Source organism: Chlorocebus sabaeus, chromosome 20 (genome assembly GCF_047675955.1).
Source record: "Chlorocebus sabaeus isolate Y175 chromosome 20, mChlSab1.0.hap1, whole genome shotgun sequence".
In the NCBI taxonomy this organism is placed as follows: Eukaryota; Metazoa; Chordata; class Mammalia; order Primates; family Cercopithecidae; genus Chlorocebus; species Chlorocebus sabaeus.
In genome coordinates this window covers 84,783,425-84,802,645 of record NC_132923.1, presented here as the reverse complement: position 1 = coordinate 84,802,645, position 19,221 = coordinate 84,783,425, and the positions used below count along the sequence as shown (strand labels likewise).

The window sequence follows — 19,221 nt, the reverse complement described above, 5'->3', positions numbered from 1 at the left end:
AAAATATATTTAGTATTCATTAAGTGGAAATGGATACTCATAAAGGTCTTCATCCTTGTCTTCACACTGAGTAGGCTGAGGAGGAGGAGGAGGAGGAAGAGGGGTTGGTCTTGCTGTCTCAGGATGGCAGAGGCAGAAGAGGGTGGAAGGGGAGGCAGAACAGGCAGGCACACTTGGTGTAACTTTATGGAAATACAACTTCTGTCTGACTTTTTTGCTTTTTCATTTCTCTAAAAATGTTTCTATACAATACCAATCCTTTTTCTTTGATTTAGTTTCAGGGCACATATCTTAGAAGGTTCCATGTTGTAAAATAAGTCAAAAGCACTCCTAAATAATTAAAACCTTCTGCCAGATCTGTTTTCTGGCAGTGCTTCTTCTACGTGTTTTTTCCTCATCATCTGGCACTCATCTCCATCAAGTTATCTTCTGTTCATTCCTCTGATTTGGTGTCTGTTAGCTCTTGAATTTATCCAAGATCATATCTTAAAACCCTTTACCCCTCACCTTTTTTTTTTTTTTTTTTTTTTTTGGCCATATCCACAATCTCTTTCATGATTTTAATTATCTGTCATAAACCCTGTGAAGTCTTATGTACATCTGGACACAGTTTTATCCAGCAGGAATTTATTGTTTCAGGCTTGATGGTCTTCACAGCTATTTCTATAACAACAATGGCATCTTCAATGGTATAACCCTCCTAAACTTTCATGATGTTCTCTCTATTGCAGTTCTCTTCCATAGCTTTGACAGTCTATTTTCCATATAGGACTGTGTGTAATGAGCCTTAAAGGTCCTTATCACCCCCTGATGTAGTAGCTGATTGAAATACTGTTTGGAGGCAAATAGACCTCTTTCTTTCTTTTCTCTTCTTTGCTTCTCTCCTTCCTTCCTTCCTTCCTTCCTTCCTTCCTTCCTTCCTTCCTTCCTTCCTTCCTTCCTTCTTTTCTTCTTTCTTTCTTTCTTTTTAAGACAGAGTTTCACGCTTATTGCCCAGGCTGGAATGCAATGGCGTGATCTCAGTTCACTGCAACCTCCACCTCCCAGGTTCAAGTGATTCTCCTGCCTCAGCCTCCCGAGTAGCTGGCTTTATAGGCATGCGCCACCAGGCCTGGTGAATTTTGTATTTTTAGTAGAGACGGGGTTTCTTCAAGTTGGTCAGGCTGGTCTGGAACTCCCGACCTCAGGTGATCTCTCCGCCTCGGCCTCCCAAAGTGCTGGGATTACAGGCATGAGCCACCATGCCCAGCCGCAAATAGACCATTTTTATGCCTTTGGTGTTGAACTCATGGGGCTCTGGGCGGCCAGAGTATTGTTCAATATCAAAATAACTTTAAAAGGCAGTCTCTTATTGACTAGGTAATCCTGACTTCAGGGACAAAGCATTGATGGAACCAATCCAGAAAAAGGGTTCTTGTTGTCTAAGCCTTCTTATTGCACAACCTAAACACTGGTAGCTGGTGTTTATCTTTGCTCTTCGAGGCTGGGGGTTAACAGCTTTATAGACAAGGGCAGTTCTGATGACAAACCTGACTCAAACTCCTGGGCTTTGGTAGTCGTCCTACCTCTACCTCCCAAAGTGCTGGGGTTTTTTGCATAAAACAGTAGAGTTAGCCTATCTCTTCTTGCCTTCAATCTTGGTACTTGCTTCTCTTCTTTTTTTTTTTTTCCTTTTTGAAAACTGAAATAGAGTCTTATTCTGTTACCCAGGCTACAGTTCAGTGGTGCAGTCATAGCTCATCACAGCCTCAATCTTCCAGGCTCAAGCAATCCTCCCACCTCAGACTCCTGAGTAGCAGGGACAATAGGCATGCGCCACCACACCCAGCTAATTTTTCTATTTTTTGTAGAGACAGAGTTTCCCATGTTGCCCAGGTTGGTCTTCCTTACTATTAATGTCCTTTGTGGCTTTTTTTTTTTTTTTTTTCAAAATAGGGTACCTTAATCTGCATTAAATACCTGTTCAGGCAGATATCCTTTCTCTTCGGTGATTTTCTTAATGGTGTCTGAGAATTCATCTGCTGCCTCTTAGCATAAGCTGCTTCTCCTGTATCTCGTTTTGTTTTTGTTTTTGAGACTGGGTCTTACTCTGTCACCCAGGCTGGAGTGCAGTGGCAGGATCTCGGCTCACACAACCTCCGCCTCCCAGGCTCAAGCGATGCTCCTGCCTTAGCCTCCCAAGTAGCTGGGATTATAGGTGTGGGCCACCATCGCCTGGCTAATTTTTGTATTTTTTGTAAAGATGGGGTTTCACCATGTGGGCCAGGCTGGTCATAAACTCTTAACCTCAAATGATCCACCCACCTTGGACTGCCAAAGTGCTGCGATTACAGGCATCACTGCACCCAGCCTATCTTGACATTTTTTAAGCCAAACCTCTTTCTAAAATCAGCAAACCATCATTTGTTGGCATTAAATACTCCAGCTTTAGATCCTTCACCACCTTTTTGCTTTAAGTTGCCATATAATGACTTTGCTTTTTCTCAAATCATATTAGAGTCAATAGGTATGCCTTTCTTATAGTACCCACATAAAAGCTGCATATTATGCACATAAAAAGGCATTTGGCAAAAAGTGCAAGGTTTTTGCGCCTGTTGGCGTGGCTACAGTGACAACTTCATGAATTTTCTTCTTTTTTTTTTTTTTTTTACACAATTGGTTCTTATGCTGGATTTATCTTAAAAAAAAGTTTTTTTTTTTTTTTTTTTGTAGAGACAAGGTCTTACTTTGTTGCCCAGGCTGGTCTCTATCTACTGGGCTCAAGCAATCCTCCTGCCTCAGACTCTCAAAAATGATTCATCTGGCCGGGCCAGAGCAAGATATCATTTCAAAAAAAAAAAAAAAAGAGTTCATTTATCTTGAAACAGCAAGCAACTACCTCTGTAGACCTCAGTCTACAGTACATATCAAGCAATTCAATTTTTTCTTGTAATGTCATGAGCATTCTCTGCTTCTTGGGAACACTTCCAGCATCACCAATGGCACCTTGTATGGGTTTCATGGTGTTATTCTAGGTTTATGATATTGTATTAAATACCAGGAAAAATATGCAAGAGTTGTAAGAGATTACTTTTTGTTGTTGTTTTTGAGACCCCAGGCTGGAGTGCAGTGGCATGATCTTGGGTCACTGCAACCTCCGTCTCCCGGGTTCAAGCGATTATCCTGCCTCAGCCCCCCGAGTAGCTGGGATTTCAGGTATGCACCCACTACGCCCAGCTAAGTTTTTTGTATTTTTAGTAGAGACAGGGTTTCACCATGTTGGCCAGGCTGGTCTCAAACTCCTGACCTCAAGTGATCCACCCACCTCGGCCTCCTAAAGTGTTGGGATTACAGGTATGAGCCACCATGCCCAGCTGAGAGACTACTTTATATTGCAATACACAATACACTGGAGAGACGTACTGCTCACTGAAGATGATTAATGTTGCACCGCATTTTAAGTGGATACTCACAATACTTGAGCTCATCTCCATAGCAACAGGAGGTTGCCACAAAATTATTAGTCATATGTTATATACTACAGTTAATTTTTATGCAGTTATGATTTAATATGGCATCTTTAAATTTGTGTACATTTCTCCCTTCTGCAAATGGCATCATGTGTGGTCTATAACTGTTTGTGTGCAGAATTTTTTTTATTTTTATTTTTATTTATTAATTATTATTATTATTTTTTTTTGAGACAGAGTCTTGCTCTGTCTCCCAGGCTGGAGTGCAGTGGTGCAATCTCAGCTCACTGCAACCTCCGCCTCCCAGGTTCAAGTGATTCTCCTGCCTCAACCTCCCCTAGTAGCTGGGACTGCAGGCGCGCACACCATGCCCAGGTAATTTTTGTATTTTTAGTAGAGACGGGGTTTCACCATGTTGGCCAGAGTGGTCTTGAACTCCCGACCTCAGGTAATCCGCCCACCTCAGCCTCCCAAAGTGTTGAGATTACAGGCATGAGCCACCATGGCTGGACAGAAGCTTTTTAGACAGGGTCTCACTCTGTTTCCAGGCTGCAGTACAGTGGCATGGTCTCAGCTCACTGCACCCTCAAACTCCCAGGCTCAATTGGTCCTCCCACCTCAACCCCCCCAAATAGCTGTTAGTTTTTGTAGAGAAGGGGTTTCACCATGTTGCCCAGATTGGTCTCAAATTCCTGGGCTCAAGTGATCTGCCTGCCTCAACCTACCAAAGTCCTGAGATTACAGGCATGAGCCACCGCACCCAGCCAGTGTGCAGAAGTTTTGATAAATTTTAACTTGTAGATTTCTGGATTTCTGTATGTTTTATGGTAGTAAATGATAATATAGACTAGCATCTATATATATTTTATACACTTGTAACGTACCATTTTCTGAAGTTTTTTGGTATTTCTAGGCTATGCTGTTCATCTGCAAGTTTTTTCAAACTGCTTGAAATCTCCATAACATCTTCCAATACATTTATTATTGAAAAAAATCCACATACAAGTGGACCTGTGCAGTTCAAATCCATGTTGTTTGGCCGGGCATGGTGGCTCACATCTGTAATCCCAGCACTCTGGGAGGCCGAGGCAGGCAGATCGCGTGAGGTTGGGAGCTCAAGACCAGCCTGGCCAACATGGTGAAACTCCGTCTCTACTAAAAACTACAAAAACTGGTAGCACATGCCTATAATCTCAGCTATGTGGGAGGCTGAGGCTTGACAAGAATCGCTTGAACCTGGGAGGTGGAGGTTGCAATCAACCAAGATCACACCACTCTACTCCAGCCTGGGTGACAGAGCAAGACTCTGTCTCAAAAAAGAAAAAAAAAAAAACCATGTTGTTCAAGGCTCAACTATAAATGTTAGCCAATATTATTGCTGTTGTAATTAGGCAACTATTCAGTTCTTGCTCTGCCTTGGTATAGCCCTTCACCAAAATTAACATTAAGTTGATAGCTGAAAAGTGTTTTACCACCATGAATGACCTAAAACCATGTCTTGTACCTGGCAGCTGCTTCTTTCTTCCCATCTTCCAGTGTCCTCCAATGAATATGATCTCCAAAACCTGGAAGGAAAGAACTTTATAAGCATTCACACAATGAACAAAGGGCACAGTCCCAAGAAGAAAGTGTGCATGTTCACAAGATACCCAATAAGAAGGTTTTCTTCTGTCAAGAGCTTGGTGTTCAAGTCCCAGCTCCACCACCTTCTAGGTGTATGGGACCATACCTCAAGCCTCAGTTTTCATACCTGCAAAATGGAGACACCACCACCTAATTCACAGTTTCAAAGGAGGCTAAATTAAAAAATGACATTAAATGCTTTGTAAACTATCATGGAATATGCTAATAATACTATAAGAATGAATGAGAATTTCTCACAGAGTAAACATAAAGCAGGTCATAACAAATCATAACTAATTCAAGGTGATTCAGCAATACAGCTTTAGATTCAGAAAGACCTAGGTCCATGACTCCACTTCCTGTTAAGTGTGTGAATTTTTGTGAGTGAAGTAAGCTCTCCAAGTCTCAATTTCTTTCTTATTTTCCCTCTTCATCTATAAAAACAAGATAATAAGACCTACCTCCAAGGGTTAGTATAAGGATTAAATGAAGTTAGTATTTAAAGCTATTGTTATTATTATGCCCACAATTCAGCCAGAGTAATCTTTCTATTTTAAATTCTTGAGCATGTTTTGTAGGATAGCGCAGAATGGTCTTTCTAAACCATGTTACTCCTGGAAAAAAACAAACAAAAAAAATAATTCAAAGACTTTCCAATACCCTAAAGATAAAGGTCCAACTCTTGTAGTAGGGTTTATAAAGCTTTTCAGAATATGGCACCTGCCCACCTCTCCAGCCTCACTTTCCACACTTCTCCTAAAATCTTATACATACACCCTGTACGTTCCTTTTTTTGTTTGTTTTTTTAGATAGAGTCTCTCTGTCACCATTGCTAGAATGCAGTGGTGTGATCTTGGCTCACTGCAACCTCTACCTCCCAGGTTCAAGCGATTCTTGTGCCTCAGCCTCCTGAGTAGCTGGAATTAGAGGCGTCTGCCACCACACCTGGCTAATTTTTTTTTTTTTTTTTTTTTTGGAGATGGAGTTTTACTCTTGTTGCCCAGGCTGGAGTGCAATGGCACGATCTCAGCTCACCACAACCTCCACCTCCCGGGTTAAGTGGTTTTCCCGCCTCAGTCTCCCGAGTAGCTGGGATTACAGGCATGTGCCACCAAGCCTGGTGTATTTTGTATTTTTTGTAAAGATAGGGTTTCTCCATGTTGGTCAGACTGGTCTTGAACTCCCAACCTCAGGTGATCTGCCCGCCTCAGCCTCCCAAACTATTGGACTTACAGGCGTGAGCCACTGCACCTGGACTGTAATTTTTGCACTTTTAGTAGAGACAGGGTTTTGCCATGTTAGCCAGGCTGGTCTCAAACTCCCAAGCTCAGATATCCGCCAGCCTCCTCAGCTTTCCAAAGTGCTGGGATTACAGGTGGGAGCCACCGCGCCCGGCCCTTTCACTTCTTTAAATGAGAGCAGCATGCACTCTCTCCCCTCTAGGCCTTCACAATCACTACTACCTGTGCAATTCCTTCCGTCCTGTACCTCCAATTCATTCTTCAGGTATAAGCCTAGAGGGCATTTCTTCTGGTATATCTTCCCTGACTCCCAAAGCACCCTATTCTTGCCCCATCACAGCATTCCCCAGGATGACTTGTAAATGTTTATGTGTCTATCTCTGGGCCATATCTGTCTTATGCCTCTCTGTTTCCTTAGCATTTAGTAGTACACATGGCCACACTAAATGCTCCATAAAATATTTTTTGAACAAATGAATCTTATTTAGATCATATCACATAATTTTATATCCAAAAATTATTAGTGATCATAATGCTAGCTGCTATTTACTGACCACCTTATATGTGCCTGACATACCACATGTGTTATCTCATTTAAATTTGGGCTTATTAATAACCCAGTTTTACTTAATCACTCTATGCTTCAGCTATCTCATCTTTAAGAGGCATAATAATTATATCTCATAAGGTTACTGAATATCAAATAGAGAATGGCATAAACCCAGAAGGCGGAGCTTGCAGTGAGCTGAGATCCGGCCACTGCACTCCAGCCTGGGTGACAGAACGAGACTCCGTCTCAAAAAAAAAAAAAAAAAAAAAAAAAGAATGTACGAGACCAAGAATGAACCCAAATGTAAACTAGGAACTTTAGTTAATAATAATATATCAATATAGGTTCATCAATTGTAACAAATGTACCACATTAGTGCAAGATGTTACTAGAAGTTGGTAGAAGGAGAGAGAGAGGGAAGGGAATATAGGAGAACCCTGTATTTTCTGCTCAATTTTTCTATAGACATAAAGCTGCTCCAAAAATAAAGTATCAATTTTTTAAAATGCAGTGGACAAGTTAAAACAACAAATTAGAGGCAGGCAGAGGCACAGATCAGAAAAAGGTATTCAAGATGCAACACAAAGAGACAGGAAATGAAAGTTATGGAGAGGCCAAGAGATATAGAATAGATTGTGAAAGTCTAATACACATAAATTTGGAGTCTCAGAATGAAAGGGTGAAGGAAGAAGACATATTTGAAGGCAGGGCATGGTGGCTGACACTTGTAATCCCAGCACTTTGGGAGGCTGAGGCAGACAGATTACTTGAGGCCAGGAGTTCAAGACCAGCCTGGCCAACATGGTGAAAATTCTGCTCTACTAAAAACATAAAAATTAGCCAGGCATGGTAGCACACGCCTGTAGTCCCAGCTACTTGGGAGGCTGAGGTACAAGAATCACTTGAGCCCGGGAGGTGGAGGTTGCAGTGAGCTGAGATTGCGCCACTGCACTCCAGCCTGGGCAATAGGGGAAACTGTCTTTTTTTTTTTTAAGGCATATTTGAAGAGAGAATGGCTGAGCATTTTCAAGAACAAGATAAAACATTAATATGGCCAGGCACAGCGGCTCATACCTATAATGCTAGCATTTTGGGAAGCCAAGGCAGAATGATCACTTGAGTCCAGGAGTTGGAAACCAGCCTGGGCAACACAGAGAGATCTTGTCTCTACAAAAAATTAAAAGTCCGGCACACTGGCATGTGCCCATAGTCTTGGCTACTTGGGAGGCTGAGGCGGAAGGACTGTTTGAGCCCAGGAGTTTGAAGCCGCAGTAAGCAATGATTGTGTCACTGCACTCCTGGGTGGCAGAGATCCTGTCTCAAAAATAAACAAAATACAACCATGAATCTACATATTTCTTCATAATATGTATTAACTGGGATAAATTATAAAAACAAACATTTAAATGGTGAAACTGCAGAGCAACAAAAACACTGGGAAGATCTTAAAAGCACTCAAAGAGAAGTGACTTTTTTTTTTTTTTTTTTTTTTTTGAGACAGAGTCTGGCTCTGTCGCCCAGGCAGGAGTGCAGTGACGTGATCTTGGCTCACACAACCTCCACCTCCTGGGTTCAAGCGATTTTCCTCCCTCAGCCTCCCTAGTAGCTGGGATTACAGGCGCCTGCCACCATGCCTGGCTAATTTTTGTATTTTAGTAGAGATGGGGTTTCATCATGTTGGCCAGGCTGGTCTCAAACTCCTGACTTCAGGTGATCTGCCTACCACGACCTCCTACAGAGTGCTGGGATTACAGGCGTGAGCCACCAGACCTGGCCGAGAAATGACATATTTCCTACAAAAGATCAATGATCAGACTGACAGGAACAACAGAAATCAGAAGACAGCAGGAATATCACCTTTAAAATACTAAAAGAAAATAACTCTAAACCTAGAATTTTGTACCCAGCAAAACTATCTTTCAAAAATAAGAGCAAAATAGACATTTTTAGATAAGCTGAGAGATTTTTCTATTCTTCCGTCACAGCCCTTAGAAAAAACAATCTTGCTGATACCTTGATTTTGGACTCCTAGCCTCCAGAACTGTGAGACAATAAATTTCTGTTGTTTAAGACACAGTTTGGGCTGGGGATGGTGGCTCATGCCTATAATCCCAGCACTCTGGGAGGCCGAGGTGAGAGGATCACTTGAGCCCAGGAGTTTGAGACTAGCCTGGGCAACATAGTGAGATCCCATCTCTATAAAAAATAGAAAAATTCGCCAGGTATGGTGGTGCATGCCTGTAGTCCTAGCTACTTGGGAGGTGGAGGCAGGAGGATCAATTGAGCCTGGGAGGTCAAGGCTGTAGTGAGCTGTGATTGCCCCACTGCACTCCAGCCTAGATGACAGAGCAAGATTCTGTCTCAAAAAAAAAAAAAAGACACAGTTTGTGGTACTTTGTTCCTGTAGCCTTAGCAAACTAATACAGCAGAGCAAGGCAAAAGCAAGGAGACTAATAAAGAGGCTACTGCAATAATCCAGGCAAGAGATGATAGTGGACTAGACCAGCTGGGGTGGTAGAGGGAGTAAGATACCAGTGGGTTCTGGATATGTTTCAAAGGCAAAGTTAGCAGAATTTTGCTATGGATATGGGGTATGAGAGCAAAAAGAGAAGTCAAGGATCACTCTAAGATTTTTGGCCTGGACAAGTAGAAGGATGGAGCTGCCATTTACAGTGAGGTTGAAAGCATGATTAGAGCACGACCAAGACAGTCCAAGGAGAAAAATTAGATCCAATACATACAACTCTTTCAAAAAAATTTTGACTGGGTGCGGTGGCTCACACCTGTAATCCCAGCACTTTCGGAGGCCAAGGAAGGTAGGCAGATCACTTGAGGTCAGGAGTCCGAGACCAGCCTGGTCTAACCTAACATGGTGAAACCCCATCTCTACTAAAAATACAAAAATTAGGCCGGGTGCAGTGGCTCATGCCTGTAATCCCAGCACTTTGGGAGGCCAAGGCGGGTGGATCACGAGGTCAAGAGATCGAGACCATCCTGGCCAACATGGTGAAACCCCTTCTCTACTAAAGAAAAAAAAAAATTAGCCGGGTATGGTGGCATGTACCTGTAATTCCAGCTACTCAGAAAGCTGAGGCATGAGAATTGCTTGAACTTGGAGGTGAAGGTTGCAGTAAGCCAAAATCATGCCACTGCACTCCAGCCTGGATGACAAAGTAAGACTCTGTCTCAAAAAAAAAAAAAAAAAAGATTTTTGCTGTACCAGGGACAACTGAAAGCTGATATATGATACAGTAAAGATAGGAAAAAGGGGTAATACAACATGAGAAGGGAGAGTCACTGGTAAAATGTTGGTGAGTCAGTGAGACGAGACGGGATTTAGCACTCAAGGAGAGGGATTAGCCTTTGTTAGGAATAATGATGGTTTATCAGGTAACAACAGGAAAGGGAGCATATATGAACACTAGTGGGTAAATGTAGTAGTGAGAATTTTTGAAAGGACTCTTTCGATTCCTTCTGTCTTCTGTTATAGGGGGACCATAATTACTAACTGAGAGCAAGGACTATGGAAGAAGTATTGGAGATTTGAAAAGATGGGAAGAAGTATGAAATAGTTCCCTAGGAGAGAACCAGAGAAAATCAAAAGGATAGCTAAAGGACTTTTTCAGGTAGGAAATGATCCCAGAAAAAGGCCTAGATACTAATAATAGTGAGCAAGTAAATATTGTCTGTATAGCAATTTATAATGCCCAATTTGTAGAGTTAAAAAAGAAAGAGAGAGAGAACTAAGCCAGGCACAATATGCACCTGTAGTCCCAGCTACTCTGGAGGTTGAGGCAGGAGGATCGCTTGAGCCCAGGAGTTTGAGGCCAGTCTGGGAAACAGGATGAGACTCTATCTCTAAAAAATAAATAACTAAGTTTAGAAAAAAAAGTTAAAATTAGAACTACATATAAGACAACTCCTTATAAGTAAAGAGCGGGTAATTGAAGTTAAATGTTCTAAAGTCCCTCTTACCACTGGGGGTATAATAGTGTTAGATTTTGTTAAGTATGCAAGTAAAATTTCAAGAATTACTACTAAAAGAAAAGAACTAGAATGCCAACTTCCAAACTAATAAAGGAGATAAAATAAGAACAAGCCAAAGAAAGGGCAAAAAGAAAAAAAAAGCACAGAAAAAAACAGTAGAAACTGGATAACAGAAACAAGAGCAGCTCTGTCAATAATCAAACATAAGTGGACTAAACTTGCCAATTAAAGTGAAAAAACAAAAATTGTCAGACTTGGTTTAAGAAAAAAGTACCTCTACAATGCTTATAAAAGCATACCTAGCCAGTTATGGTGGCTCACACCTATAATCCCAGCACTTTGGGAGGCCAAGGCAGGAGGATCACTTGAAGCCAGGAGTTCGAGGCCAGTCTGGGCAACATAGTGAAACCTCACCTCTACAAAGAAATTTAAAAATTAGCTGGATGCCGTGGCATGTGCCTATAGTCCCAGCTACTCAGGACGCTGATGTCAGAGGACTGCTTGAAGCCAGGAGTTCGAGGATGCAGTGAGTTATGATGGCACCACTGCGCTCTAGCTTGGGCAACAGAGGATGACCCTGTTTCTTTTCTTATTTAAAAAAAAAAAAAAAAAAGCATGCCTAAAACAGAAGGACTTATAGAAGTTCAAAGCCAAACAAAAGAGAGTCAAGGAAGCTAGATTAATATCAGGTTAAATAAAATTTCTCAGCTAGGCACAGTGGCTCATGTCTGTAATCCCAGTACTTTGGGAGGCTGAGGCAGGCAGATCACTTGAGCTCAGGAGTTCAAGACCAGCCTGGCCAACCCCATCTCTACCAAAAATTTAAAAATTAGCTGGATGTGGTGGTATGCACCTATAATCCCAGCTATCTGAGAAGCTGAGGTGGGAGAATTGCTTAAACCCAGGAGGCAGGAGTTGCAGTGAGCCAGGATCAGGCTACTGCACTCCAGCCTGAGTGACAGAGTGAGACTCTGTCTCAAAAAAAAAAAAAATTAATTAATTAATTAAAATAAATTCTCCATGTACCTAGGCCACTCAGAAGCTAGGTGTCAAACCTTACCATCCATCATGTAAGGTTATTACTAATAGAGACCTAGAACAGCACTGTAAAGTAGAACTTACTGCAATGAGCTCTTCAATATGGTAGTCACTAGCCACATGTGGCTACAGAACAATTGAAATGTAGACAATCTTTTTGGGCTCAATTTTTACTTTTATTTAACTTTAATAAATTTAAATGTAAAGAGTCACAACACTAGAGATTTAGTCCAACCCTCTTATTTTCATGAGGCCTAGAAAAAAAGTTATCCAATACTCCAAGGTAGACCACAACCAAAATTTAAGTCTCCTGACTCCTAATTAGCATTCTTTTCTAATACCCCAGTACTTCCCAAGCTGTTCTACTGCAATATCCCTAAGAGTAAGTCTAGAGGTGTAATGTGAAAATAGTCCACTGCGGCTGGGCACGGTGGCTCACGCCTATAATCCCAGGACTTTGGGAGGCCGAGGCAGGCCAATCACAAGGTCAGGAATTTGAGACCAGCCTGGCCAACACAGCGAAACCCCAACTCTACTTTACAAAAATTAGCCGGGCGTGGTGGCGGGTACCTGTAATCCCAACTGCTTGGGAGGCTGAGGCAGGAAAATCGCTAGAAACCGGGAGGCAGAGGTTGCAGTGGGCCGAGATTGCATCACTGAACTCCAGCCTAGGCAACAGAGCAAGATTGTCTCAACAACAACAAAATAGTCCAATGCATGTATAAAATTTCCTTGAGAATTCATATTACAATTTACATTGGAATTTTTAATAATAGTAATAATCACCACCATTACTTATTAAGCAATTACATTTTTTTTTTTTGGTAGAGATAGGATCTTGCTATGTTGCCCATGCTGGTTTTGAACTCCTGGCCTCAAACAATCCGCCCGCCTCGGCCTCCCAAAGTGCTAGGATTATAGGCATGAACCACTGCACCCAGCCTAAGTGCTTATTTTATGTAATAATTATACTATAATAACAATATTAATAATGACTAATACATATGAAATTTATTATGTGCCAGGCACTTAAATGCTTTTATATGTATTAACTTATTTAATCCTCACAATAACTTTATGAGGTAGAAACTCTAATTATCCCTTTACAAATAAGGAAGCTGAACTGAAACAGCTTGCCCAAGGTTACATTGCCAGTAAGTGGCAGAGCTGGGACTAGAATCTAGGTGGTTGGGTTCCAGGGTCTGTAGTTAACAACCATTCACCACACTTTACTGCCTCTCTAGCAAAGATTAAATGAACAAATGAACGCAGCTTTGCCAAAGCAGAATGTTAACACCAACTTCAGATCTAGAAAACTTGGATCGTTTTTGCAAAAAGATGTTTAAAAAGTATAGTGTTTACCTTCTTACTAAAATTGTCTACTCCCCAGCACCACTAACGCTCCCACCTGTGCCAACATGGAACATCTGAAGGCAGTCCAATTTCCTAAAGTGTCACCTGTATAGCCACTTAATTTATGCCAGTTATCTGCAAAGTGAAGTCTCCCACATCAGCAGCTCTTACCCTCCAACAGTAATTTTTTAAAAAAGAAAGAAAAGCAACCATTTCTAAACACAGCATTCAATCAGAATTTCCAATTTCTTCATCCAAAAATTGTTTTAATGAATGTAAGCTAAGGATATCTGAAAAGTATTATCCACCCACTCCCAGCTGATGAAACCTAAATAACAAAAGGTCAAGCATCAGAGCTGGTAGCCAAGCCTCTCAAACAGGGAACACTATACCTGAGACATAGAATATAGTGGCTAAATAATGATTGTCTCAGTCAAACAGACCTGCATCAGAATTTTTGTTCAGCCACTTACCATTTTCATAAATGCAAAATATGGCTAACAAAAGCATGTATCCCATAGGCTGTTGTGAATGTGAGTAGAACACTGTGTGGGAGGTAAACACACTTCCTATGTGTTAGCGCCAAATTTTTATTCTAGAGACTTGACAAAGTCATCCATTTTTGTTTCAGGCAGAAGAGCACAAGAACCACTCCCACTGACAGCTTTCCAGTTTCTCCTTTAAACTTTAGAGGAGCATCTGCACTGAGAGACTGGAATGGTATGCTGGTTAAGGGCACTGGCTCTGGGATTTGTATTCCAGCTAGTCCACTGGACTCCTGTGCCTCATTTGAGGTTTTTTTCATCTGTGAAATGGGGATAATGATAAAAACATTATCCATCTCATAGGGTTATTATGAGGCTTAGTCAATACATGAAAAATGCACACAATAGCACCTGAAGGACAATAAATGTACAGTAAACATGGGTCACTACTTCTCCCCATAGGTGATGTATTCCAAATTTTTAGTTCACGGAGAACAATGTAATTACTTTGGAACTCTATAGAATGTTAGAGCTGGAAGAAATCTTAGGAAGCACTTCTAGTCCAACTCTCTCATTGATTAATTGGTTGTCAAGGAGGACCAGAACTAAATGGCCTGACCAGGATTAATATCCAGGCCGCCTAATTTCTTTTCTTTTTTGAGACAGAGTCTCACTCTGTTATCCCAGGCTGGAATGCAGTGGTGCTATCACGGCTCACTGCAACCTCCACCTCCCAGGTTCAAGCAATTCTCCTGCCTCAGCCTCCCGAGTAGCTAGGATTACAGGTGTGTGCCACCATGCCTGGCTAATTTTTGTATTTTTTAAGTAGAGATGGTGTTTCGCCATGTTGGTCAGGCTGGTCTCAAACTCCTGACCTCAGGTGATCCAACTGCCTCAGGCTCCCAAAGTGCTGGGATAACAGGCGTGCGCCACCATGCCTGGCCTGGGTCTTCTAATTTCTATTTAGTGCTAAGTCCACATCACTGTGCTGCTGCTGCTTAATGAAAACAGTAGAGATCATTCAGTCTTTCCTCCCTGCAAACCACCAGGCCATCTTCCAGAAAGAGCTAGAGCTAAACATCTGGGAAGAAATCCATCTCATTAAGACTTTCAGCAACCATTGCCCCAGGTAGCACTTTTCTTGGGAGGTAGCGGAAGTGGGGTATAATCTATTTCCCAAGAATCCATACCCAAGAGATACATGAAACAAAAGTTTGAAATAGTATGAATTCCTTTTAGGGATTATACTGGTTAATATTTATTAAATACTTTCTAAGTGTTTGACACAATATTAAGTGCCTTTTGTTTTTTGATTGAATCCTCCCAACCCAGCCCCACTGCCCTAAGCTGCCCTTCTATGTGCTCCTGCAGCTACTTAGTATTTCCCTGCTCAAAGTACATATCACGCTGCCATGTAACTGTCTGCTTACTTGTCTTGGTATCTTACCAGACTGTAAGCTGAAAAAAGGACAGGAATCACAATTATCATGTTTATCATTCATTTCCTCTTTCAACAAATATTCCTGAGGATGAACAAGACAGAAATAGTCCTAGTTCACTGTGGCAGATATGCCCTTCTTACAATATGACCTCAACATACCTCCCACTGGGGGTGAGGGTGCGATCCTAATATCCCATTCCCTTGAATCTGCCCCTACAGGGTACAGTGGAAGTGATGCTATGTGCCTTGTAAGGCTAGATGACAAAAATGCCATGCATTTCCACCTTGTTCTCTTATGGCACTCACTCTTGGAATCCAGCCTCCCATAAAGCTACTGTTTGAGGAAACCCATAGTAGCCTATGCAGAAAGATCAGATGGAGAGGTAACCAGTTTAGCTGAGGCCCCAGACATCATAGAACAGGGACAAGCCTTTCCCAGTGTGCCTTGAATTCCTTACTCACACAATTGTGAGCATAATAAAATGATTTCTTCATGCCCACTAAATTTTGGGGTGATTTATTACACAACAATGGTAACAGGAACAACCACACAAAGCTTAATATTGAACAAGGAATAAAGATACAAAATACCTGACTCCAAGGTATTACCTACACCTAACACAGTAACTCGAACAGAGTAAGTTATTTGTTGAGTGTCTGAAGTAGTTATGATGCTCATTTTGCAGATGAGGAACTGAGGCTTTGAGAGTTAAGAAACTTGCCCAAGGCCACTCAGCTAGTGAGTGGCAGAACAAATTAAAACTCAGATCTAGGCCTGGTGCGGTGGCTCACGCCTATAATCCCAATACTTTGGGAGGCCCAGGAGGGAGGATCACCTGAGGTCAGGAGTTTGAGACCAGCCTGGCCAACATGGTGAAACTCCATCTCTACTAAAAATACAAAAAAATACAAAAAAAAAAAAAAAAAATTAGCTCGGCATAGTGGCACACGCCTGTAGTTCCAGCTACTCAGGAGGCTGAGGCAGGAGAATCACTTGAACCCAGGAGGCAGAGGTTGCAGTGAGCTGAGATAGCACCACTGCACTCCAGCCTGGGTGGCAGAGCAAGACTCTATCTCAAAAACAAAAGCAAGCAAACAGAAAAAACAACAAAGGAAAAACTCAGATCTAAACTCACGTATCTAACACTCTACTCTTCCGTTACTCTCAGTACTTACAATTTTACTGTAAACATACAGTAGTCTGGCTGGGTGCAGTGGCTCACACCTGTAATCCCAGCACTTTGGGAGGCCGAGGCGGGCAGATCATGAGGTCAGTAGTTCAAGACCTGGCCAACATAGTGAAACCCCGTCTCTAGTAAAAATACAAAAAATTAGCCAGGCATGGTGGTGGACACCTGTAATCCCAGCTACTCGGGAGGCTGAGGCAGGAGAATCGCTTGAACCCAGGAGGCGGAGGTTGCAGTAAGCTGAGATCATGCCATTGGACTCCAGCCCAGGCAACAGTGCGAGACTCTGTCTAAAAAACAAAACAACAAAACAAACAAACAAAAAAGTAGTCTGTTTTAAAATGGGATTGTCAGTATTTAAAACATTCTGGCCTAACAGGATTTGTCATGCAGTTTCATCACTGAGATGGAAACCCACATATCACATTATCCAAAAAGCTTCTCCTGACCTTCATAACTCAAGTGATGCCAGCTTCCCCAACCTCCCCAGTGTTTCTACTTCCTATTCCATCACAGTCTTGTTGTTTTCCCAGCACTTGTTCCTAGCTGAAACTGTCTTATTAATTTGTTCATGAGTCTACTCTGTCTCTCTGACATGAATATAAGCTCCACGAGAGTAGGAACCTTGTCTGTCCTGTTTACAGCTATATCCCTAGTGCCTAGAACAGTGCCTGAAATACAGGAGGTGATCAAAAATTATTTATGGAATGAAGGAATCATTGCATTCAGGCAAAATGAATGCCCACTCAATCTTATTACTCACCAATTGATGTGAAAATAGAGAGGATAAGAGAAAACAAAAACAGAAGGATTGCAGCAGAATCATTCCATACAGTAAGGTCAGTGGGAAAAAAATGGAAGAGGGGTTGGGATCCATGCTACAATTCATCTACTTAGAAAACCATAAACCCTGAGTTCACAGACTGTCAATCCAACTTTTAGCTAAATAAGGGCTGATGAGGAGAAAGGTGTTAAAACTTAGAATGGAGATGCAGGTAATGGATGGAGTAGGGGGCCACACCTCCTAACTTCCATTCATAACCACCAATCGCTCATTCACAAAAACACTTCGCTGAACCACAGCAAGGACAATTGTTGGGGATCCTTAAACAGCAGACCTTCTCCCTTCACCCTGCCCTTCTTATGCACTAGATCCAGCTACCTGGGATGCAGGTGCTGTCTCCCAAAGGCAAGCAAGTGGCAGTAAGCTAGCTCTTCACGGAAGAGGCAAGGAGAGAAATCTTCAGACCTAGGACAGGGTTCTCTGCATATGCAGGTCCCCAACGGCTCTATTTCTCCCGGGTGGGAAGGTGACCGCTCCTCAGGACCTCCCAAGTGCTAGGCACTATGCCGGGCTCTTAAACATGCTTTTCTTAATTTACCGGCCATTCCTTCCTCCCAACCCAGTAATTTAGAGAGGCCTCAAGTAGAACTTCTTCATTCCCCAGACCCGCTACTCCCTACCCCAAGAAATCTTCAAACTCCAGGAGTGATTGGGGAAGATAAAAAGAAATCTGGCGTGGTCTAAGAGATAGAACGGGAGGGGAACGGTGTTAGGGCAAGAAGAGGTTATACTGGGCTGGGGCCCAGGATCAGTAAAGATAAGAACGCAGTCTGACCCTTTCCAAGCCCATTATGTCCATCAGAGGAGATGACGAGGAGCAGGAAACTGAAGCCCAGCAAACAGGTGGCCCCGAGACGAGGCCGCGTCTCCATGGCAGTAGGTGCGCGGGGCCACGGGGCTGAGCGGACGGAGGGCCGGAGTCCCAGCAGACGGTCCACACCGTTCGCCGAGCGCGGCTCAGCACAACCCCTTTCCTTCCCAGATTTTTTTTTTTTTTCAAACTCTGGAGGAAGTGATGTTAGACGGATGTGGGTGGTGCCTCCGGGGTCCGGTTTGGGATGGAGTGAGTTTAAAGGTGCAGGTCACGTAGAAGGTACGAGAGCTGTTCTCGAGCGCGAGTTGCTTTCCAAGGATTCTGGGTGTCCAGGTCCCGGGACGGAGCGGGAAAATGTGGGCCAAGATAGTAAGGGCGGGGGAGAGGTTCGGGAGAACCGTTGCTGCTCGCGTTCGCCACCAGTCCAGCCCCTCCCCCCAAGAACCGCTGCACTTCCTAGTCAAACGCAAATTATTGATTCGTGAGGTCAGTCGCTCCCAACAGTGGACGGATTGCCCACTGGCCTCGGATTCTCCTTCCCCCTCCACAAGTAAAGACTGGACGACTGGATTTCATTGTTAGGTTCCTGCCAGGGTCTCCGAGGAGACCTGGCAAGCCTGTTCTGCGGTGCGTGGGCTCGTGCCGTGCAGGCATGCACTTTCCCGCTGGAGAAGCTCTGTACCTTATTTTTCCTTGCAACCGCAAATCTTCTACTCAGGGATGATGCAACCAACTGATGCAAGCTCCGAGAAAACCAAACTTGGGGCCTCTTATTGCGAAACTGACTTAGGTGGACTTAGGACACCAGGACAGAAGTCACTGCAGGCTAAAGTGTAAAGCTTCTTCTGGTTATTTTTCTTGTAGGTTGAGGATTTCTTCCCAATTTTTCCCCTCCGCTGTATAACAGACAGGTGAAAATGTCCGGTCTTTTTCTTCCTGGTACCAGTTGAGTCCTAAAGTCCGTACTTAATGCATAGCGAAAATGCAACCTAACAAAAGTACACACCCAAACAAAAACATACCGACCGCCCTTTTATTAGGTTCCCTAAAATTGTAGGCAGGGACACAATGGAACGCTCGGGAGACTGCAAGCCCCAGGATGCTGCGCGGCCACCTGCACCTGCCGCCACTAGCACCAGAGGGATGCGCAAAGCAGGCAGGGCGTTGGAGTTCAGATGTGCGCTCCCGGGATAGGCTGCCCCGGAGAGG

General features: G+C 42.9%; 1 protein-coding gene across 1 annotated transcript in view; it reads right to left on the bottom strand.

Moving 5' to 3' along the window:
- TXNDC12 (thioredoxin domain containing 12) overlaps nt 1-19,148 on the bottom strand; it is a 35,204-nt gene extending 16,056 nt beyond the window's left edge. Inside the window, exons 1-2 of the mRNA XM_007978759.3 lie at nt 17,974-19,148; nt 4,954-5,014 (exon numbers count right to left, since the gene is read on the bottom strand). Coding sequence (XP_007976950.1) covers nt 4,954-5,014; nt 17,974-18,070 — 158 coding nt within the window. The 5' untranslated portion in view covers nt 18,071-19,148. The remainder of the gene's footprint in view (nt 1-4,953; nt 5,015-17,973) is intronic.
- Nucleotides 19,149-19,221: the final 73 nt, after the last annotated feature.